Source organism: Scomber scombrus, chromosome 19, assembly GCF_963691925.1.
Source record: "Scomber scombrus chromosome 19, fScoSco1.1, whole genome shotgun sequence".
In the NCBI taxonomy this organism is placed as follows: Eukaryota; Metazoa; Chordata; class Actinopteri; order Scombriformes; family Scombridae; genus Scomber; species Scomber scombrus.
In genome coordinates this window covers 26,900,111-26,917,868 of record NC_084988.1, presented here as the reverse complement: position 1 = coordinate 26,917,868, position 17,758 = coordinate 26,900,111, and the positions used below count along the sequence as shown (strand labels likewise).

General features: G+C 39.9%; 1 protein-coding gene across 1 annotated transcript; it reads left to right on the top strand.

The window, feature by feature from the left end:
- Positions 1-1,219: 1,219 nt before the first annotated feature.
- On the top strand, positions 1,220-16,618 carry LOC134000477 (transcription regulator protein BACH2-like). Its single transcript, XM_062439816.1, has 5 exons — positions 1,220-1,486; positions 6,167-6,554; positions 6,591-7,597; positions 13,502-13,708; positions 16,214-16,618. Exons 1-5 carry the CDS (start codon positions 1,220-1,222, stop codon positions 16,616-16,618), a joined length of 2,274 nt encoding a protein of 757 aa, XP_062295800.1.
- The last annotated feature ends 1,140 nt before the right edge of the window (positions 16,619-17,758 follow it).

The following is a 17,758-nucleotide window of genomic DNA, read 5'->3' as shown; positions in this document are numbered from 1 at the left end:
GCTTGATGTAACCTCTCCATCTGAACACCAATAATGGAAACCAAGAGCATCAGAAAGACAAAACAATCTGTATTGCATTTCTGAAGTGAGACTTTCCTTTAACTCCAGGGTGTTGATCATTTATACATAGTTTCATATATAACATCATATTTCTTTCTTTTAACTAGGATAATGTGTTTGAATGTGCATCACATAACTGCAGTACTCCAAAAACCGTATCATAACCAGGATACTTATACACATATAAACACACTCAGTGATTCAACAACATCAAAATGCACACATTTTAAATGTGTTGCCTGTCTCCATCAGGTTGTCCCCCATCAATCAATAATCAATCAATCTTTATTTGTATAGCGCCAAATCACAACAAAGTCATCTCAAGGCACTTTACACATAGAGCAGGTCTAGACTGTACTCTTTATCCCCATCAGGCCTCTTTGATATTTAATTTTCCCCAAATGTGTACATATTGTATTGGTTAAATGGTAAATGGTAAATGAATTGTACTTATATAAAGCTTTTCTAGACTTCTGAGCACTCAAAGCATTGTGTATCATTGTTGTTTTGTAAGTTAATTAAAACTGCTTTCATACATTTATCATTACACTAGTTCAGGGGTTATAAATTCCAAGGATAGTATTTGCATTTCTGGCAGCCTCTTTCTTCAATTTGCTGGCTCTCCCTCATCATTTAATACAAACTTGAAACACTTCCAAATTGCTCTAATTTCATTCTTCTTTAGCACTGCATTTGCATTTGTCTTATTTTTCTTCCCCTTTGAAATGTTCAAATACCTTCTTATCATTGTAATCCTAATCAGCAGATGTCATGGCAATCTGCATATTAGATTGTGATGTTCTTATAAGTTTTAGCCTGATGGTGGTGCATGACAAAGATCATGGGGTCATTAAAATCATAAGGAATCATGACCAGGGACTATGAATACTATACCAAATAATCCCAAATTCCGTAGCAATCCGGCTGCCAGTTGTCTTATCCATTCAAAGCTCACCAAACCAACCAATTTCAATCACAAAAATGCGTCCTACATTGAAATCTCTTCCTTTCCAACATAACATAGTTTAGGACCTCCTAGAATTCCTGTAGTGTGAAATAAAGAAAAGGCAGCCTGTGTGTTCTCATGCAAACATTGTACCTGTTCTGCTAGCTGACATGGCATCTTTTCTTTCCTCTGTCCAGGTTGCTAGAGGGAGTGATGTCGGCAGGCGAGGAGCTGGATGGTGAGGCGGCAGCGCCTGTGTACGTGTACGAATCCAAGGTCCATTGTGCCAATGTGCTGTTGAGCCTGGAGGAGCAGCGGCGGCAGGGCATCCTGTGTGATGTGACAATACTGGTGGAGGGCAGGGAGGTACGAGCACACAGGGCCGTCCTCGCTGCCAGCAGTCGTTACTTCCTGCAAGCCCTGCTGGTGCACCAAGGGTCACTAGGAGAACCAGAGCCCATCATTAACCTGCCAGACAAGGTAATGGACCACAATGAGAACACAGTCCAAATATCTCAGCTTCTTTTTAAAAAATCTTTTTCTCTTGGTCCCAGATTTATGGAAGTGTACTATATAATCCCTGGAGTACCCCTTCAATATTTTATCAAGAAAGATTAGAATATACAACAGGTAGAACAATCAGCTGTATGTTGACATTTACTAAATATTAGGACTCACACACTTTATTGCTTTCCAGCTGTCTTACACACACTATCACTCTATCAAGAAAGTAATGCACAGTAGTCAACTGGAATTTAATATAGTCATTAACATTAGAGCCAGACCAATATATCGCTTAACTGATATTATCGGCCGATATTGGCTTATCACAGATATATCGGTATCCGCATGTTGTCCAATATTTACCGATATTTAAAAAAAAGTCATAGGCAGCATTTGAAGTATATGTTTCCTTTTTATTAATTCAAGTTTAATGCGTACATACATTTTTTTGTTGTGTTTTTTTCATTTATAATCATTTATAATTATTAAATTCCCAGTGAAGTTTACTGTTTCAGTCATTTTATACAATAAATGTGGTTAAACTGTAAAATATCCCACATCCATCACATATCTTTGTGTTTGATAACAACATTGCAACAAATGTAAGGTTTTACATATTCTGCCAATATATCGATATTAGAACTTTTTAAACTCCCTAATATTGGTATTGGCATCGGCCCCAAAAATCCTATATCGGTCGGGCCCTAATTAACATTCTGGCCCAAATGTAAGATGAGCAGAATGTAAATCTCACATTTGTGTATGTTGCCTGTCACTCACACTCTCTGGTCAGGTTCACGGAAGCAGGACAAAATCATTTTCTCCAGCAGTCAGCATTTTTTCTGCCTTTTTGTCCTTTTTGAGCTCCTTGTCATCTTTGAAAGCAGAAATTGGCAGCTTGACAGATGATTCAGTCCAATGGTCTGTTGCTGCAGTGAAAACATAAGAAGACACTTCCTCTGCTGCAGAAAACTCCTGCAGATTAAACTGAGCTAATAAAACACTTTCAGGGCTGACTGACTCTAACAGACACACTATAAAAAGAAATGAAGATACTCACTAGCGTAGCACCATTACCATTACCAACAACCTCTGCAGGGACATTTCTGTAACTTTCCGACATAGATGAGTGATATTCACACAGTGATGGTTCAGCTGAGTGGAAGTGAGAGAGGAGCCAGCCAGGGTTTAACCTTTTCACACTAGCTCTCTCTTTTTTCATTCTTGACACAACTAATTCTCTCACTTTTCAGGTGAGCAACAGAGTGCAACACTATGAACGTCTTCCACATCTCCCTCCCTTCCTCTGCTCTCTCTGTGATGGTCAGCTTTTCACTCCACCTTTAAGTGTGGCCGTTCAGAATGTCTATATTACACTATACATGCTATATGCACATATTCTGAAGTCTGAAGTCCACTGAGACTTTACAGCCCAAAACTTAATACATTTGAGTTAAATAGACCAGCGACACTGGCAGCAACATGTTGCTCCTCCAATACCTGAGCTGCTGCAGTGGAAAATAGCAGCAAAATGTTTCATTTGTTTTGCACTTCACAGTTCATACTCTCCTTCTGCCTCAAATGATGATGTTGAAAGATGCCCAAGACCTCTGCTGTATATAATTTGGAAACAGCACCATTTGGGTCCTGGATCAGACTTTGATTCCTAGGACCTGGACAAAAAAGGCACGGAGCATACTTGACCTTCATTGGATAAATAAGATTAAAAGAGAAGAAAAAGATTGGGATGGAAACAGCAGGACTGATACAAATTGATCTGTTTATGAAAACGTGTTGGGCATTAATATTAATGTTGTTGCCCTGTTAATGGCTGCCTCCATTCACCACTGATGCTGTTTAGGGAACAGCTCATGATCCCAGTGGCTGGCATTACCATATAATGCCCCAGATCTGTCATATTGATTAATATGTCTCTGTGATATTACCTTATATAGTAATCACTGGCAAAGTTCCACCACTTTACCAAATCAAACTCCACCCCCGACTGATTCTAAGCATGGCTTTATGTCCCACATCCTTTCTGCTGCTCTTTTACTCACCCTCTCATAAATAACTGTAAGTTAGAGAATATAGGACACTGCTGTATTACTGTGATACTCTGGTGTTCTTGGTTCTCTTCAAATCAAACATTTTAGTGTTAGTCTTTTGTGTTATTTTAGGTTATTCGTTTCCATCTCATGGTAGATCACACTGATTTTGCTTTAGAATGATTGTATTAGGGGATAATGAAGAATATCACATTACAGACTGGATACACACTCCTGACAAAACTGATCTGATTCAACTGTAGTCATCACGGCTGTCTCCCATTTTAAGCACATAGCGACGACCTTAAGCTTATTTTTACCTTTTTATAAAGTCTGTTTCTTCCCAACTACCAATTACTGTGTGTGCTTATTTGGACAAGCTGGAAAGGTTGGGCTAGCTGGTAAGCTGCTGTAGGTAACTGCTAGCGCACTAGCCAATCAGAAAACTGCAAATCAAAATCACTCAAACTAACAGAACTAACAGTTTATATATTCCAGAGACATGAAATGTTAGACACTCTATCCTTACAATCCCTCAAAGGTCAGCATTGTCAAATCAATGTGATGTTGATCAGTGGTGTGAATTTGCATGTCAGAGTTAAGCCAAACAAAAAGTTGAACTTCATGCAGAAGATTTGCCCCTCACAAGCAAATCCACTGCTTTGAGGCAGTGACTGCTACAAGCATCTGAGGCCCACAGCTGTATTATGGCTGAATGCATTTTAACAGACACTCTACTCTGGAGCAGGACTGAAGCTGTGTTAAATCTAACAAAACAATCTGTGTATTGCTTTACATGTTGATTTTGAGTGCCTTGGCTTCTTAGTCTTCAGGCTGATCAGTACCGTTTTTGCAATCTGAACATGTTTGGGATCATGCAGCCAGCACATGGGGGTGAATCATGATACATTTATTACAAGACATCTAGAATATTTCCATTAGCTGTAAAGGAGCAAGTATAAAAACATGGGCTCTTGGGTTTAAATATTTGACTCAGAGTAAATAACAAAAAGCTTAAATGAAGAGCCGAACAAGAGGATAGAGAATAAGGTGTATACTAATCATGTTTCAACAACCCTAAAGTCCCTTAAGAGGAAATGAAGGAGAACACTATATTACACACTATTAAACTATATTCATTGTATTGATTGATTATCATCGCTGTCTATGCTGGTGTGCATTAGTAAGGTTGGTAGAATAGTGGAGTGGAGCTTCTCTTGGCTCCTCTCTGTGCCTATAAAGATGTGTTTTTGCACAGAATGCAGCAGCTGCTGATGCTAGCTGAAAATAGGCTTACACGCACTGCACACCGATATACACACACATACATTTTCATGTAAACACACATACATACACAGCAAAATAGGGCAAACACATGCATGCACGGCAGCACACACTCTCAACATCCCCTCCATCACACACACTCACACATATGAAAATAATATAGCAGCCATGTTGCCTGTAAGGAACCAGAAGACAGCGAAGGAGATGAGGGGTGAGAGGTGTGAGAGAAGAGGGAACAATCAAAAGGATCCAGGCAAGAAGACCAAGACCATTTAAAGGGAGTGTGGACAAATAACTGACTATGAATGCAGTTAATTGATTGCCTAAGTTTTATCCATTCAAAGCTCACCACCTCTTTGTGTAATTCCCAGTCTGTACCAGTCCCTCACCCCCAACCCCCCAAAAAAGATGTCATAACACACAATGCTGTTCTTCTTTTACTAAGATTGCTGGATCTTAGTAAAAGAAGAACAGTATTGTGTGTTATGACTATAATGAATCTTCAGGTTGAATCTTCCAACTACTGTATGACACAATTCTATTGTCTCATCTCCATGGTAATTATTAGGTAGGCAGTGGTGGTATCATTGAAAGGTGCCTTTAATATTTTTGTTAACCTTCATTTACATACAGCACATTGTTTAGTTTCAGTTTTACAGTACAAAAGCACTGGAGGTCTCAGCTTCCTAACTACTGGTACTAACTGGTACTATTCCTGAACACCTTCATAAAGCTGTGGCTCCACTGTGTGGAGTATCAATGAAACACTCTTGAATAGCCATAATAAAGCCTTCACAAAGACCTCTACTTTCACATATAGTGAGGACTGGTTCAACTAGGCAGGATAAGCATGATCAAGTGTCATTAAGCATCATGGGTGTTTTTGGCTTTAATTGATTCAGTGGGGTTAGGGTTCACACAATGCATTCTTTCCATTTTTATACAATATAATAAAATAATTGAAACATTCACAGTGACATAAAAACGGTAGGTTTGTCTGGATTTGTTGTAAGGGGGCAGAACATGATGCCATGTCAGAATACATAAGGTGTTCTATCAGGAAGCACTTTGGGAAGCACTAGTTGTTGATGTTGGCTTGATTTTTCAGAATCTGTAGGTAAACAGATGTTTGGCTGTTATGCTCATGATTTTGAAATCATTGCCCTGTCTGTGTGAGCAGCCATAAAACAGAAAGGTTGAATCTTGTTTTTTTTACATTATACACCCACTGATATTTAAAGCTGCTGTTGATGATGCTGAACATACTAACAAGTAATATGTTCATTCACATTACTTACTGAAATTTGTTCTCCCTCCTCTACAGGTGACGGCTAAGGGTTTTGCTCCACTGCTCCAGTTTGCCTACACAGCCAAGCTGATTTTAAGCCAGGAGAACATCCATGAGGTCATTCTGTGTGCTGACTTCCTGGGTGTTCACAATTTAGAAGACTCTTGCTTCCGGTTCCTTCAAGCCCAGCTACAGAATGACAGCCAACATGCCATTAACGGAAAGATGGATTATAGCGATGACAGCACAGCTGATGATACAGTCTTTTCTGAGGCAATATCCTTGGATGACTCTGCAGACAGCAGGCAGCAAACCAATCATGTAGCAAGCACTGCATCACTTCCTGATAACCTTCCTCAATGTCCCAATTACAGGAAATACCAGTACCAGAACAGTGAGAAGCACAACGGTGAAAACCATCATGGTGATGATGATGTCATTTTTGCCAACCATACCTCAGTTGTCCCGGTGAGTTGCCAACTCCCAGACAGCAGTGCTGCTCCACAAACTCTTCTTACTCCTTCCAGGATCAAAGAGGAACCCTTTGTGTTCGAGGAAGAAGGAGATGACAAGAATGGATGCAATCCAGAGTTGTGTACTGAGGAGGTACTGGAGATGGAGCTAGAGGTAGAAGGGGTTCCTGAAGCAGCTGAGCACTCTCCAAGCGGGGGCTCACCCTCTTCCTGCCTACGTTCCTACCTTCAGAGAGGTGGCCTGGATCTTAGCAGAGTTCCCAGCACCACCATCCAGCAGCTCCTCACCAACAGATTGTCCCTCAACCATTACAGGGAACTAGTCAAAGACAAGCAGAGGGATAAGAGAGAACCTCTGGTTCAAGTGGGCCTCAAGACCAGAATTGCAGATGTAATACCAGCAGCGCTGACTGGCATTGGCAGGAACATGGAAAGGCCTTTGTCCAAAGCCTCCTCCTCTAAACATGAGGGGGAGCTAGACAGACGTAGTGTCATTTTCTCTTCAGCAACTGGCGAGCAACAAATGTTAGCCCATTCCTACATGGAAGAGAAGTTCAGAGAAAAAGTCTCAACCCTAATGCACATAGAAGCTCCTTCCTCTGGCAGGTCTAGCCTCGCTGCCAGCTGCCCTGTTCCCATCAAGACATCAGCCCACTCTCCTCCCCCATATGAGCCCCGAACTCAGACTTCCAGCTCCCGTTCCTCATTCTCTTATCCAGAGGATGCAGGCAGTGGGAGCTCACCTTCCAGCCTGCCACAGTTAGACTTCTCCTTATCCCCGCACTCGGGCTCCATCTCTGGACTGTCTCACTGCCTGGCTGGTGTGGTGGAGCAGAGGAACTCCCACAGTGGAGAGGTCGTCTTGTCTCAGGGTTGCACCAAGATCAAAAGTGAGATGGGATTTGGCGCCAGTGGTGGCAACTCCAGTGATGAATCATGCTCGTTCTCAGACGGAGACAGTGAAAGTAGCGTCACCAGAATGCCTGGTCCTGAGGTAGGTGTGGTACTTTATTATACTTTCTAAAAAAGGACCAATACAGTAAAAGCAACAGAAAAATACTCTATTACAAGTAAAAGTCCTGGATGAAAAATACCACTTAAGTAAAGGTGTTTAGTCCATGTGACTGACACACACACGCACACACACACTAACACACACACACACACACGCACACACACACACACACACACACACACACACACACACACACACACACACACACACACACACACACGTTTGTATAGCTGTCTTAGTGAGGACATTCAATGACATAATTGATTCCCCAGCCCTAACCGTAATTCTAACAATCACAACTAAATGCCTCATCCTAACCCTAGAACCAAGTATATGTTAGGAGGAAACTAGGAACAGACCTAGTATTTTAAAATAAAAGCCACAGATGTCTTGTCAAAACAGACATCTCAGAGCCACGTCTATTTGTAGCGCAACTTCAATCCACTGCCTCTTTTGGTGATTACATCTTTAGGATCAATTCTGTGCATTAAATCCTCTGACAAGTGCTGTGCCATAGTATATGTGATATGTGTGTTCATGTCATGATGCTCTGACATGTCCAGACATTCCTGAAGAAAAGCTCTCCCTTTGCTGAGCTGTTCGTTATCATGTTGAACTGTGATCGGCACAGCTGTTTCAGAACTATGAGAGCAGTGATGTAACTGGATGAGAGAGTATTTAATAACGACTTTCACCCAGCCCTTTTGCACGTTGCATGAACATGAACCAAAATAGCAGGTGCTCATGGAGACGCCCACACTGTCCATGTGCCTAAGACATACTACTTGTCGTTGCCCTTGCGTGGTTAAAATATGAACCATAGTCTTAATTTGAAAGTGCTAAAAGGTCAACATCAAATTAATGTTCTTGGTTATTAATTATAAATTGACTACTGTGTATATTCTATATGCTTTTTAGAATTTATATATGTACTCCTCTTTACTGCGTATGAATGGCAAGCGTTTCACCACTTCACCAGTTTAGCAACCACATCTGAGCAATAACTGACCTCTTTTTAACCTTTACTGAAGCTCTTTGTGTTAGAAACATTATTGAGCACATTGGAGGTGTGATTTACAGCTGGGACTATTCTTAGACAGTTTCTTCTCTCGGGAGAAATGACGTAAACACTTCCCTCAACATACTCCTTTGAGTTAAAGGAGCTATATGGTTGCCGTGGTGATGCCTAGCACATAGCAATATTTGATGAGATGTGAGGAGAGTTTTTATACCAGATCTCTCTCTCTCTCTCTCTCTCTCTCTCTCTCTCTCTCTCTCTCTCTCTCTCTCTCTCTCTCTCTCTCTCTCTCTCTCCTCTCTCTCTCCTCTCTCTCTCTTTTTTCTCTCTCTCTGTGTGTGTGTGTGTGTGCGTCACACACACATACACATACATACAGAAGATATTAGCTTTATTAGAGTTGAGTGGTGGTGGCCTCTGGCCTGTGAATGAGTCAATGAACATGAGTAAGCACTTGGAATGTGTTGCCAGCTACTCTGAACAGACATACTGGATCAGACACTTATGGCGCTTTTCCACTACACAGTTCCAGCACGACTCGCCTCGCCTCGCCTCGCCTTGGTTTTTTTTGCGTTTCCACTAGGGAAAGTACCTGGTACCTGGTACTTTTTTAGTACCTGCTCTGGTGAGGTTCCAAGCGAGCCAAGCCGGGACTAAAATGTGACGTCGACACACTGCTGGCCGCTGATTGGTCAGAAGAGTTGTTGTAAGTTGGAAGAGTCATGAGCCGTCCCACATGAGAATCAAACCTGGCATTTTTAAATACCGGCAGCAGCGTTACAACCATAGTTACAGCCATACGGCTCAATTTTCTTGCTTAACGTGTGACAAAAAGCCTCATACAGCAGCAAGTACACCACTGCCTCAATGTCCTCCATTGTTTATGTGTTTTGTGTCGCGTATAAAACAAAGTCACGGCAGTTTAGCGGACCCGTGCTATGACGACCCCGCCCACGTTGAGTAGGTACTTTTTTGTAATGGAAAAGGTCTGTTCTGGAACCGTACCGATTCGATGCGAGCCGAGTCGAGGCGAGTCGAGCTGGAACTGTGTATTGGAAAAGTGCTATTAGAGAGCTATTTTACAGGGGTTACAACTACAAACCCAGTCCATTTATTCAGTCTTAACTACAACTAGTTTTGACCTGTGTACCTACAGTATTAGCCATTGTGTATCAGAACAAACTGTTTCTTTATTATAGAGGCTTCCCCAACTCAGCTACTTACTTTTAATAAAAGAGCCTGCTAATAGACTAAATGTCATCATTTAGTGTGGCCATATTTTAAGCAGTCTGAATATCTACAACAACAGCTAACAATCATTGACACTATTAACATCAACAATATCTGAAGCAGAATCCCTGCTTAGATATCAAGTTATTCTAATGTTACATTGTTACTGACCTACACTCTTTGGGAAACATGTGGCTTTGTAGAGGTTTGTACATTCATACTCAGTTTGAATGTAATTTTTAGGTATGGGTTGCTTTTGTACACACCTACATCGTGTGTGTGTGTGTGTGTGTGTGTGTGTGTGTGTGTTGTGTGTGTGTGTGTGTGTGTGTGTGTGTGTGTGTGTGTGTGTGTGTGTGTGTGTGGACTGTCCCACTTTTTTACCCTGACCCAGTTGTCATACCCATAGAGTAGACACACATACACACACACCCTAGGGTGCCCTGTAGGCAGGTGGAAGGAGTCCTGTCCATGTTTCCTCCACCATCTGCTATTTCTGACCCCAGATCTGGCCTTTCCAATTAGGCCAGCTCACTAAGACTCCCCTCTCTGTCCCTCTTTGCATTCAGTACTTTGGCTTTTTTCCCTAGTTATTTCCCTTGTCTTCTCATTGTTGAATTTTGGATTGATTATTGATTATTTTGTTGATCAAGCATCCTACAGGTGAAAAAAACAGAGCCCTGTCTCACTACATCAGGCTTTCTTTGAGTTATCTTTACTAAATGCACCACTGGTGACCCACAGTAACTTATCTAACAACACTGGTTAACAACCACCACCTCTGTTAACTGTGCTCTTTTCCCATCCAGCTCTATGCTCACACTCTCATATGAATGAAGTGGAGTTTATAACAAACACACATGTCGTAAAACATCAGAAGATCCAGAGCAGCTTATTTAACAAGCTGTTACATAGATAAGACTGTTAATCCTGATGGGAATTGTGGTCATTTCAGCAGAAAAAAGACATAAAAGTGTAAATATAATTTATGGTGGGCACTATCATAACCTGCCTACATGTTTATTAAAAGTCTGAGATACTGGTTGTAGTACAAATATTTACTATATTTTCAATGTGACAGAACAAAGTATGGATTTATAGTGGTAGTAGTAGGCAATATTTTTTGTCCACATTGGATCCTGTAAGAATGCTGACTCAAATTTTCCTCATAGTTAATTGTTGAGGAGGCTCGTTTTTTTATTTTTTTTATTTTTTTTCATATGTTTTATCCAGAAGCCTGAACAAAAACTGTTCCTTGCAGGTTTGTGCTATGACATTACTGACCATGGCAACAGGACCAAGATAACCCAAGGTTAAATGTAATCCTGTTTGTTGAGCCAGGGCCAATGTTTTTTTTTCTTCTTTTTTTTCTTGTAATGCTTTTGATATTACTTATTGACAATTGAACAAATATATATATTATATATATATAATATAATATATATATTGATAAAAGTATGTGGTATTCATAATTCTTTATTTCACATTGATTTACAACTTAGCATATTATTTAATGCAATCAAACAAATGAAAATAGAATGGCCGATGACATTGGTACCATTAACAATATATTTTGTGGCACAGCCTTTTGAGGCAATACCTGCAGTCAAGCACTTTGTGTTACTCTGAATAAGGTTTCTACACGTCTCCACTGGTAGTTTGGTCCACTGTTCTTGGGCAAACTGCTCCAGTTCTCCCACGTTTGATGGGTGCTGTCTCCAACAACATGATGCTTTCGGCTCTTTCCACATCCCTGTTTTTTTTCTCGTACGTTTTTACAATTATTTTTAAAATTTGTATGTATGACATTACAGATGTAAGCACTTTAAACAAAGTGAAGCAAGTGAAGAGTGTCCTCAAAGGAAATCCACATAGTTAAAAATGGAAAGCAGAACACCAGAGAGAGGGGGGGGGGGGGGGGGGGGGGGGGGTTGGTGATGAGGGACTTATGACCATCCAATGCTCACTTTGTCATTCCAACCTTATTATGTGACTGCTGAGAGTCATGGAGCTATATATAGACCTCTATGGAGTAAAGGACAGGCGGCATCTAACACACCATGCACACACTTACCCACTCACACACACACACTCTCTCTGCTCTCTTTTCCCTTCCCTCTGTTGTGAGAGAAGTGAATGATGTCATCGTTGTACACTGGCAGTGCTGTGCTGAACATTGCTGGTATGAAGAAAAGAGCCTGGCTGCTGTAGCACGCTGTTCTGATGGAGCCTACACTGCTGCAATATAACATGGGGGGAACAAAGCAACATATACTGTACAGCATCCAACATTCAGTACTTTGATGGAATGAATGAGAAATGCTTGAAAAATAGAAATATTACTTTTGTTGACCACATAAACAAATCAACAGAGGGATAAATGAATGCATTGATAAGACAGGACTGTGAATCAAGAGATACAATAAAGATTCAAACACATTTTAACAAAAGTTTTAAAAAAATTAACTAGATACTAGAGCAAATGATTGAATGGATATCTAAAGAAAGAACGAGATGCACACATAGGTGAAAGCATAAACAAAACAACAAAAAAACATATTTTAGCCTACGACATAACCCACACAAACCCAGCACAGAAATAAAGAAATAATAAGTACATCAGTAAGAAAGAGTGAAACATATGGGAAGTTTTGCACCATCAAAGTCAAATGATCATATTAAAGGTGTTTTACTGACTAAATGTGACACAAAGAGCTCATCCTGTTTTCCCTTTGTGTCAGAGCTGCTGGCCTCCATATGTTGCTGTATTGTGACACCTAGTGGATATTACACTGTATTACACCCATCTAGCAGCGCCAGACTTATTATTATTGGATGCTACTGATGAACAGTGGTGGTAATATTACATTTATGTTGAACTGTTAGCACTATGATATGTTAGATTCTATTCAAGTTTGAAAAGGAGGTTTAAAAATATATATTTTTATATCTGTATATTTAACATACTTAAAAGGCAAAGATCTTTAGTTACTCAGCTGAAAACTGCTGTTCTTCCTCTGGCCGATAGGGTTGACCGTTTAAAAGTATTCAGAAGGAAAACAGAGTATATGAGCTGTATGATGTAGGAGGAGAATGAAAAGTAAGAGTTCATTTTCTTTTGTATTGTTCAAATTCAATGTGATGATTTAATATGATGTTTTTAAATGAATCAACAAAACCCTGAAATATTCTGGTGTGCAGGTTTGATAACTCTATTTCAAAAACATGGGGGAAAAAAATGTGTGTTTGTCCAGAATTTCCAGCATCATACAGAAGACAATGAAAGTCTGAAAATGATTTGAATTAGTTTCCTTTGTTTTTATTTATTTATTTGAAGATAAAGTATTCTGGATACACACAATTGTGTGTATGCTGCATGCTAAATACTCTCTTTTTTCATTTAAAGTAAATCTCCTGCATTCAAAAGTCCCACAGAAATGTACATTAATATTATTAATTAAACATATCTTATAGTCTTTGTCAACATGAGTTTGCTTGGTTGGTTGTCATAAAGCTGTTACCGTGCCACCAAAGATCCATATCAATCACATGATGACACAAACATTATCTCTATCACAGATTGATGATGAACAAATATTGTCATAACATAAAGTAAAACCCTGCTGTGCTTCTAGGTGAAGCTGCCCTTCCCTGTGGACCAGATCACCAACCTGCCACGCAATGACTTCCAGATCCTCATCAAGATGCACAAGCTGACCTCAGAGCAGCTGGAGTTCATCCACGACATACGCCGCCGCAGCAAAAACCGCATCGCCGCCCAGCGCTGTCGTAAGAGGAAGCTGGACTGCATCCAGAACTTGGAGGGCGAGATCCGCAAACTGGTACGATTGACTAACCATCACACACCATAGATAACACCGACACCCCCACACATATTGTTCCAGTCAAACATAGCAGCAAAGATCAAATGTTAGGGTAGGCCTAATGTAGCCTGAAATATGCAAATGATCAACGCAAACAGCCCATGTAACTTTCTTAGTAACAAAAAGCTCAGGAACAGACGCCCTCTGATGCCAGTGTGATGGGAAAGTACAGGTTACTTTGGAAATGGAGCATTCAGAGGAGGGCAAGGCTTTTGACTTTCAGGGAGCATTTTTACATACTTTAACTCTTACATACTGTTCATATTCTACACCCTCGCAATATGTTCTGGGTCAATTTTGACCCAGTCAAAGAATCCCCTCATAGAAAGAGTCTATACCACATTTTGAAGCACAGATGTGTTTAGAAAGCATCAATAGTGGATCTGACTGATCAATAAATGTGATTAAACCTTGATTCATGTTCAGAGAGCAGAGAGAGTGTATTTTTTAGCTTTTACACCAAAAACAGTATCACACAATATCATGTCCTATTTTACCTAAGACATGAAAATATAACATAGCAATAATCACGTAAATGTATTTTATGTAAAGTGAAAATGACAAGAACTTTATGGAAGTGTGGGGTTTATTGTATAACCATTAGAGCCATCAGTCTTCACTGTTTCATCATAAAAATAATCATAATATTCATAACTACTATCTTATTAAAACTTTTTTTTTTTTTTTTAAAGATTTTGTTCAGGCACAGACACCTTTATTTGATGGGAGAGAGAGGGGGGTGTAACATGCAGTACAGGTCCGCTGGCCAGGATTCGAACAGGGGTCCACTGCGTATGTGGCATGTGCTCGACCACCTGCGCGCCCTATTAAAACTATTATTAATTTAACTACAACACATGTCAATAGATACGGCTCAAATTTGACTCAGAACAGGCTCAATGGGCAATAATTCATATAACATTTTAAAATATTTTCATTTTTGTGAATTTTGGGCCACTTTAGGAAAAAGAGTAAAAGACATTTGTGGTGTTCTTACAGCTGTCACATGTCAAAACAAGACAAATTTGACCTGAAGAGTGTGTAAAGGTTAACCTCATGTTTTGGACCTTTTACCATATTCATCATAATCATCTTACATTATAACAGTACATAAATGACAGAAAATCACAAAAAGCATCATATGTCCCCTTTAAAATGGAGGTTTACCTAGTCCTCTAAATTAAACAACACATTTCATTGCCTTTTAAACAACCCTGAGTCATATTTCTGGTCTGATGGCCCTATCAGCAGCGACCATCATAAAACCAGTTATGACCATTAATATGCTAAAGGTATGATTAAGATTTGGTAGGGTTAGGTAGGTAATGTTAGGTGTAGATACACTGATTAGTTTTAGGAAAACGTCACGGTCAACTAATTTTCTATAGTCCTTCTAACAAAGGTTATAGATCCTTGGTTGTTATGATTAAAACTGCTAAGTTAAGGATTAATTGTTATCATGATTAAAATAAAGCAAAAAGTTGTGGACCCATCCAATCACCCTTACCTCCTTCCTACAAAATGTTGAGGCTTTACATCAACATCACACTAGCTCCTCTTTTGCTTGTGACAGACAAGAGTCATAATTAACTAGACCTTGTTGGAGATCAGTTATCAGGTAAAAGTGAGACATGAAATACAATCTAGGAAGTTCAGTTTGAGTAGTTAGATTCACAAGTTCAAAGGTTCATCAGTCACCAAACACTGCACAGTGACTCATAATACTACAACTATGGAAAATCATAAATCACAGTAGAAACAGTGTTCATGTTACAGATCTAACAGGAATGGTCACAAAATATAAATAAAAAGTTGGGTCTGTTTCCACTTTTTTTAGTTTGTTTTAAACTCTTTGTAGGTCTGCTCAAACGTTGGGTAGAGGTCACTTTGTGTCGCGATATCTGGTCAAAAACAAAATCTATTCAACTCAAACTTTTTGGGCAATCTTTAACACTTGTATGAGGCACAAAAAGACCATCAGATTGTAATATGGTTGCTAGATACAGGCCATGCCAGTGTACAACCAACGAAGAAAAACAACAAGTACAGTCCATTTACCATTTACATTGCTGACATAACAGATCCTGCTGGTGACGTTTTTGAAGTTGAGTTAAATTTTTCATCTTGTACACTCTCAGAGGGTTTATTGAACAGAATGAGTCTCTAACATGTTAAAAAAAACATGCTTAACCTACCAATTTGGTAGAGGTCTGTAAAATGTAAAATCTAGGGTAAATAAGACAAAAAAAATCCATGTTTTATGTTGTCATGGCCCCAAAGAGGTAGGAAAAGCAAAGAAATATTTTCTTGGTGTGACCTACAAATAGTCTGAACACAGCGTAACTTAGATCACATTTGATCTTTGAACATGCTGTTATTATTATGGTGATGACAGTCTGGATATACCTAATGTACAGTATTTCTGCCATGTTGACCTGATGACACTCTATCTTATTAACTCAGGTGTGTGAGAAGGACAAGCTGCTGAGTGAGCGCAACCAGCTGAAGGGGTGTATGTCTGAGCTGTGGCAGAACCTCTCCTTCCTCTCCCAGCAAGTGTGCAGGGAGGTGCAGGGCAGCCAGCTGCCCACTGTCTCCGACAGTATCGACCTCACATCCAACCCACCGTCACCTTCTTCTGACGAGGGCGTGTCACGGCAACAGAGTGAAGCTGCACGTCTGTCAGAGATGAGTCCCTGTCAGGGGGCGCTAGAGGATAGGCGATCAGGGGTGGACGTGTCTGGTCTGGGGCAGGAGAACCCAGAGTGTGCACTGGTGCTTGGATCCACTGAGGAAGTATGTAGCCCCACTGTAACAGTGGATTTCTGTCAGGAAATGACTGAGAAATGCACAACGGAGGAACAGTAGAGACATGACTGTACTTAGAGTCTGGTGGCAAAGTTTTTGTCTATTCATACTTGTCTATACCTTGATATTTTAAGTATTTTTTTCTTTCTTTTGTAATGGACGACACAATGGCTGTCTTCTCAGCAATACTGTTCAACAGGTATTTTTGGACCGGTGATAAAACAAAAGCACTGGCAGCTTTCTCTTTCTTTCTCTCTTTCTCTTTCTCTCTCTCTCTTTCTCTTTCTCTTTCCCTGTCTCATCCTGACTTTTTCTTCCTGTCAGCTTCCCTCCCTCATCGTGCATCATTGGAGGTTAAACTCAGGAATTTCTCAGAATGTTCAGTAGCCTAATGTCCCTGTTAACATGTACATGCACTTTACTTTACAGTCCTGTCAAATCTTGATAATTACTTCAGCACATATGAGCAGTTTGACGTAAATTATTCATATTTTACCTCCGAGTCAGGTTTAATTTTGAGCATCTGTCACTTCTGGTTTATTTAAGGGAGAAGCTAAATGTTTTGGGAATGATGCTTATATGCTTTCTTTCTCAGAATTGATGAAAAGACTGATAACAATCTCATGTCTATGTGTTCAGAGCTGCAGTCAGTAACTGTGGTAACTGTGTTAGCTAATTATAAAGAGTGAAAGCAAGGAGAAACAGCTAACCTGGCTCTGTCCAAAGTGAAACATCCCTTTCAAAAAAGCAGACTTGGATACACAAATCTTCTTATACATGAGTAGAAATGACATAATCTGTGGTTATAGTGTGAGCTATCAGATGTAGTCAGTCTCAAAGCTGGCAACATCACTATGATAATGTTGCATTCATGCAATGTTGGCAGAATTGAAAGAACAGAAAAAGCCCTTTATTTCAACCTGGGAAGTTTTCACGTATTGCTCCAAGACAGTTAGCCCCACTGCTAGCCTCACCTCACAAAGTCACACCAGCTTTATTGATTGTATCAGGGTTAATATTGAATTGTAACTTTTAGCAATTGTGGCTTCCCTCCTGGTTGACCAGTGTTGCCAAATATTGTGATGTCATAATGTAGCTATTTATAATGGATTTTTAAAAATGAAAGTTAAAAACAGTCAAACTTATCTGACTCTAACTAGCTATATCATCAGCTGTTATGTTTGAAGATGCTATCATGTC

Bases quoted from the DNA above. Each gene is read 5' to 3' on its own strand.
- LOC134000477 (XM_062439816.1), top strand. From the start codon at position 1,220: ATGTCGGCAGGCGAGGAGCTGGATGGTGAGGCGGCAGCGCCTGTGTAC. The intron at 6,555-6,590 runs GTGATGATGATG...ACCATACCTCAG, and splicing joins CAACGGTGAAAACCATCATG to TTGTCCCGGTGAGTTGCCAA. The intron at 7,598-13,501 runs GTAGGTGTGGTA...CTGTGCTTCTAG, and splicing joins CCAGAATGCCTGGTCCTGAG to GTGAAGCTGCCCTTCCCTGT.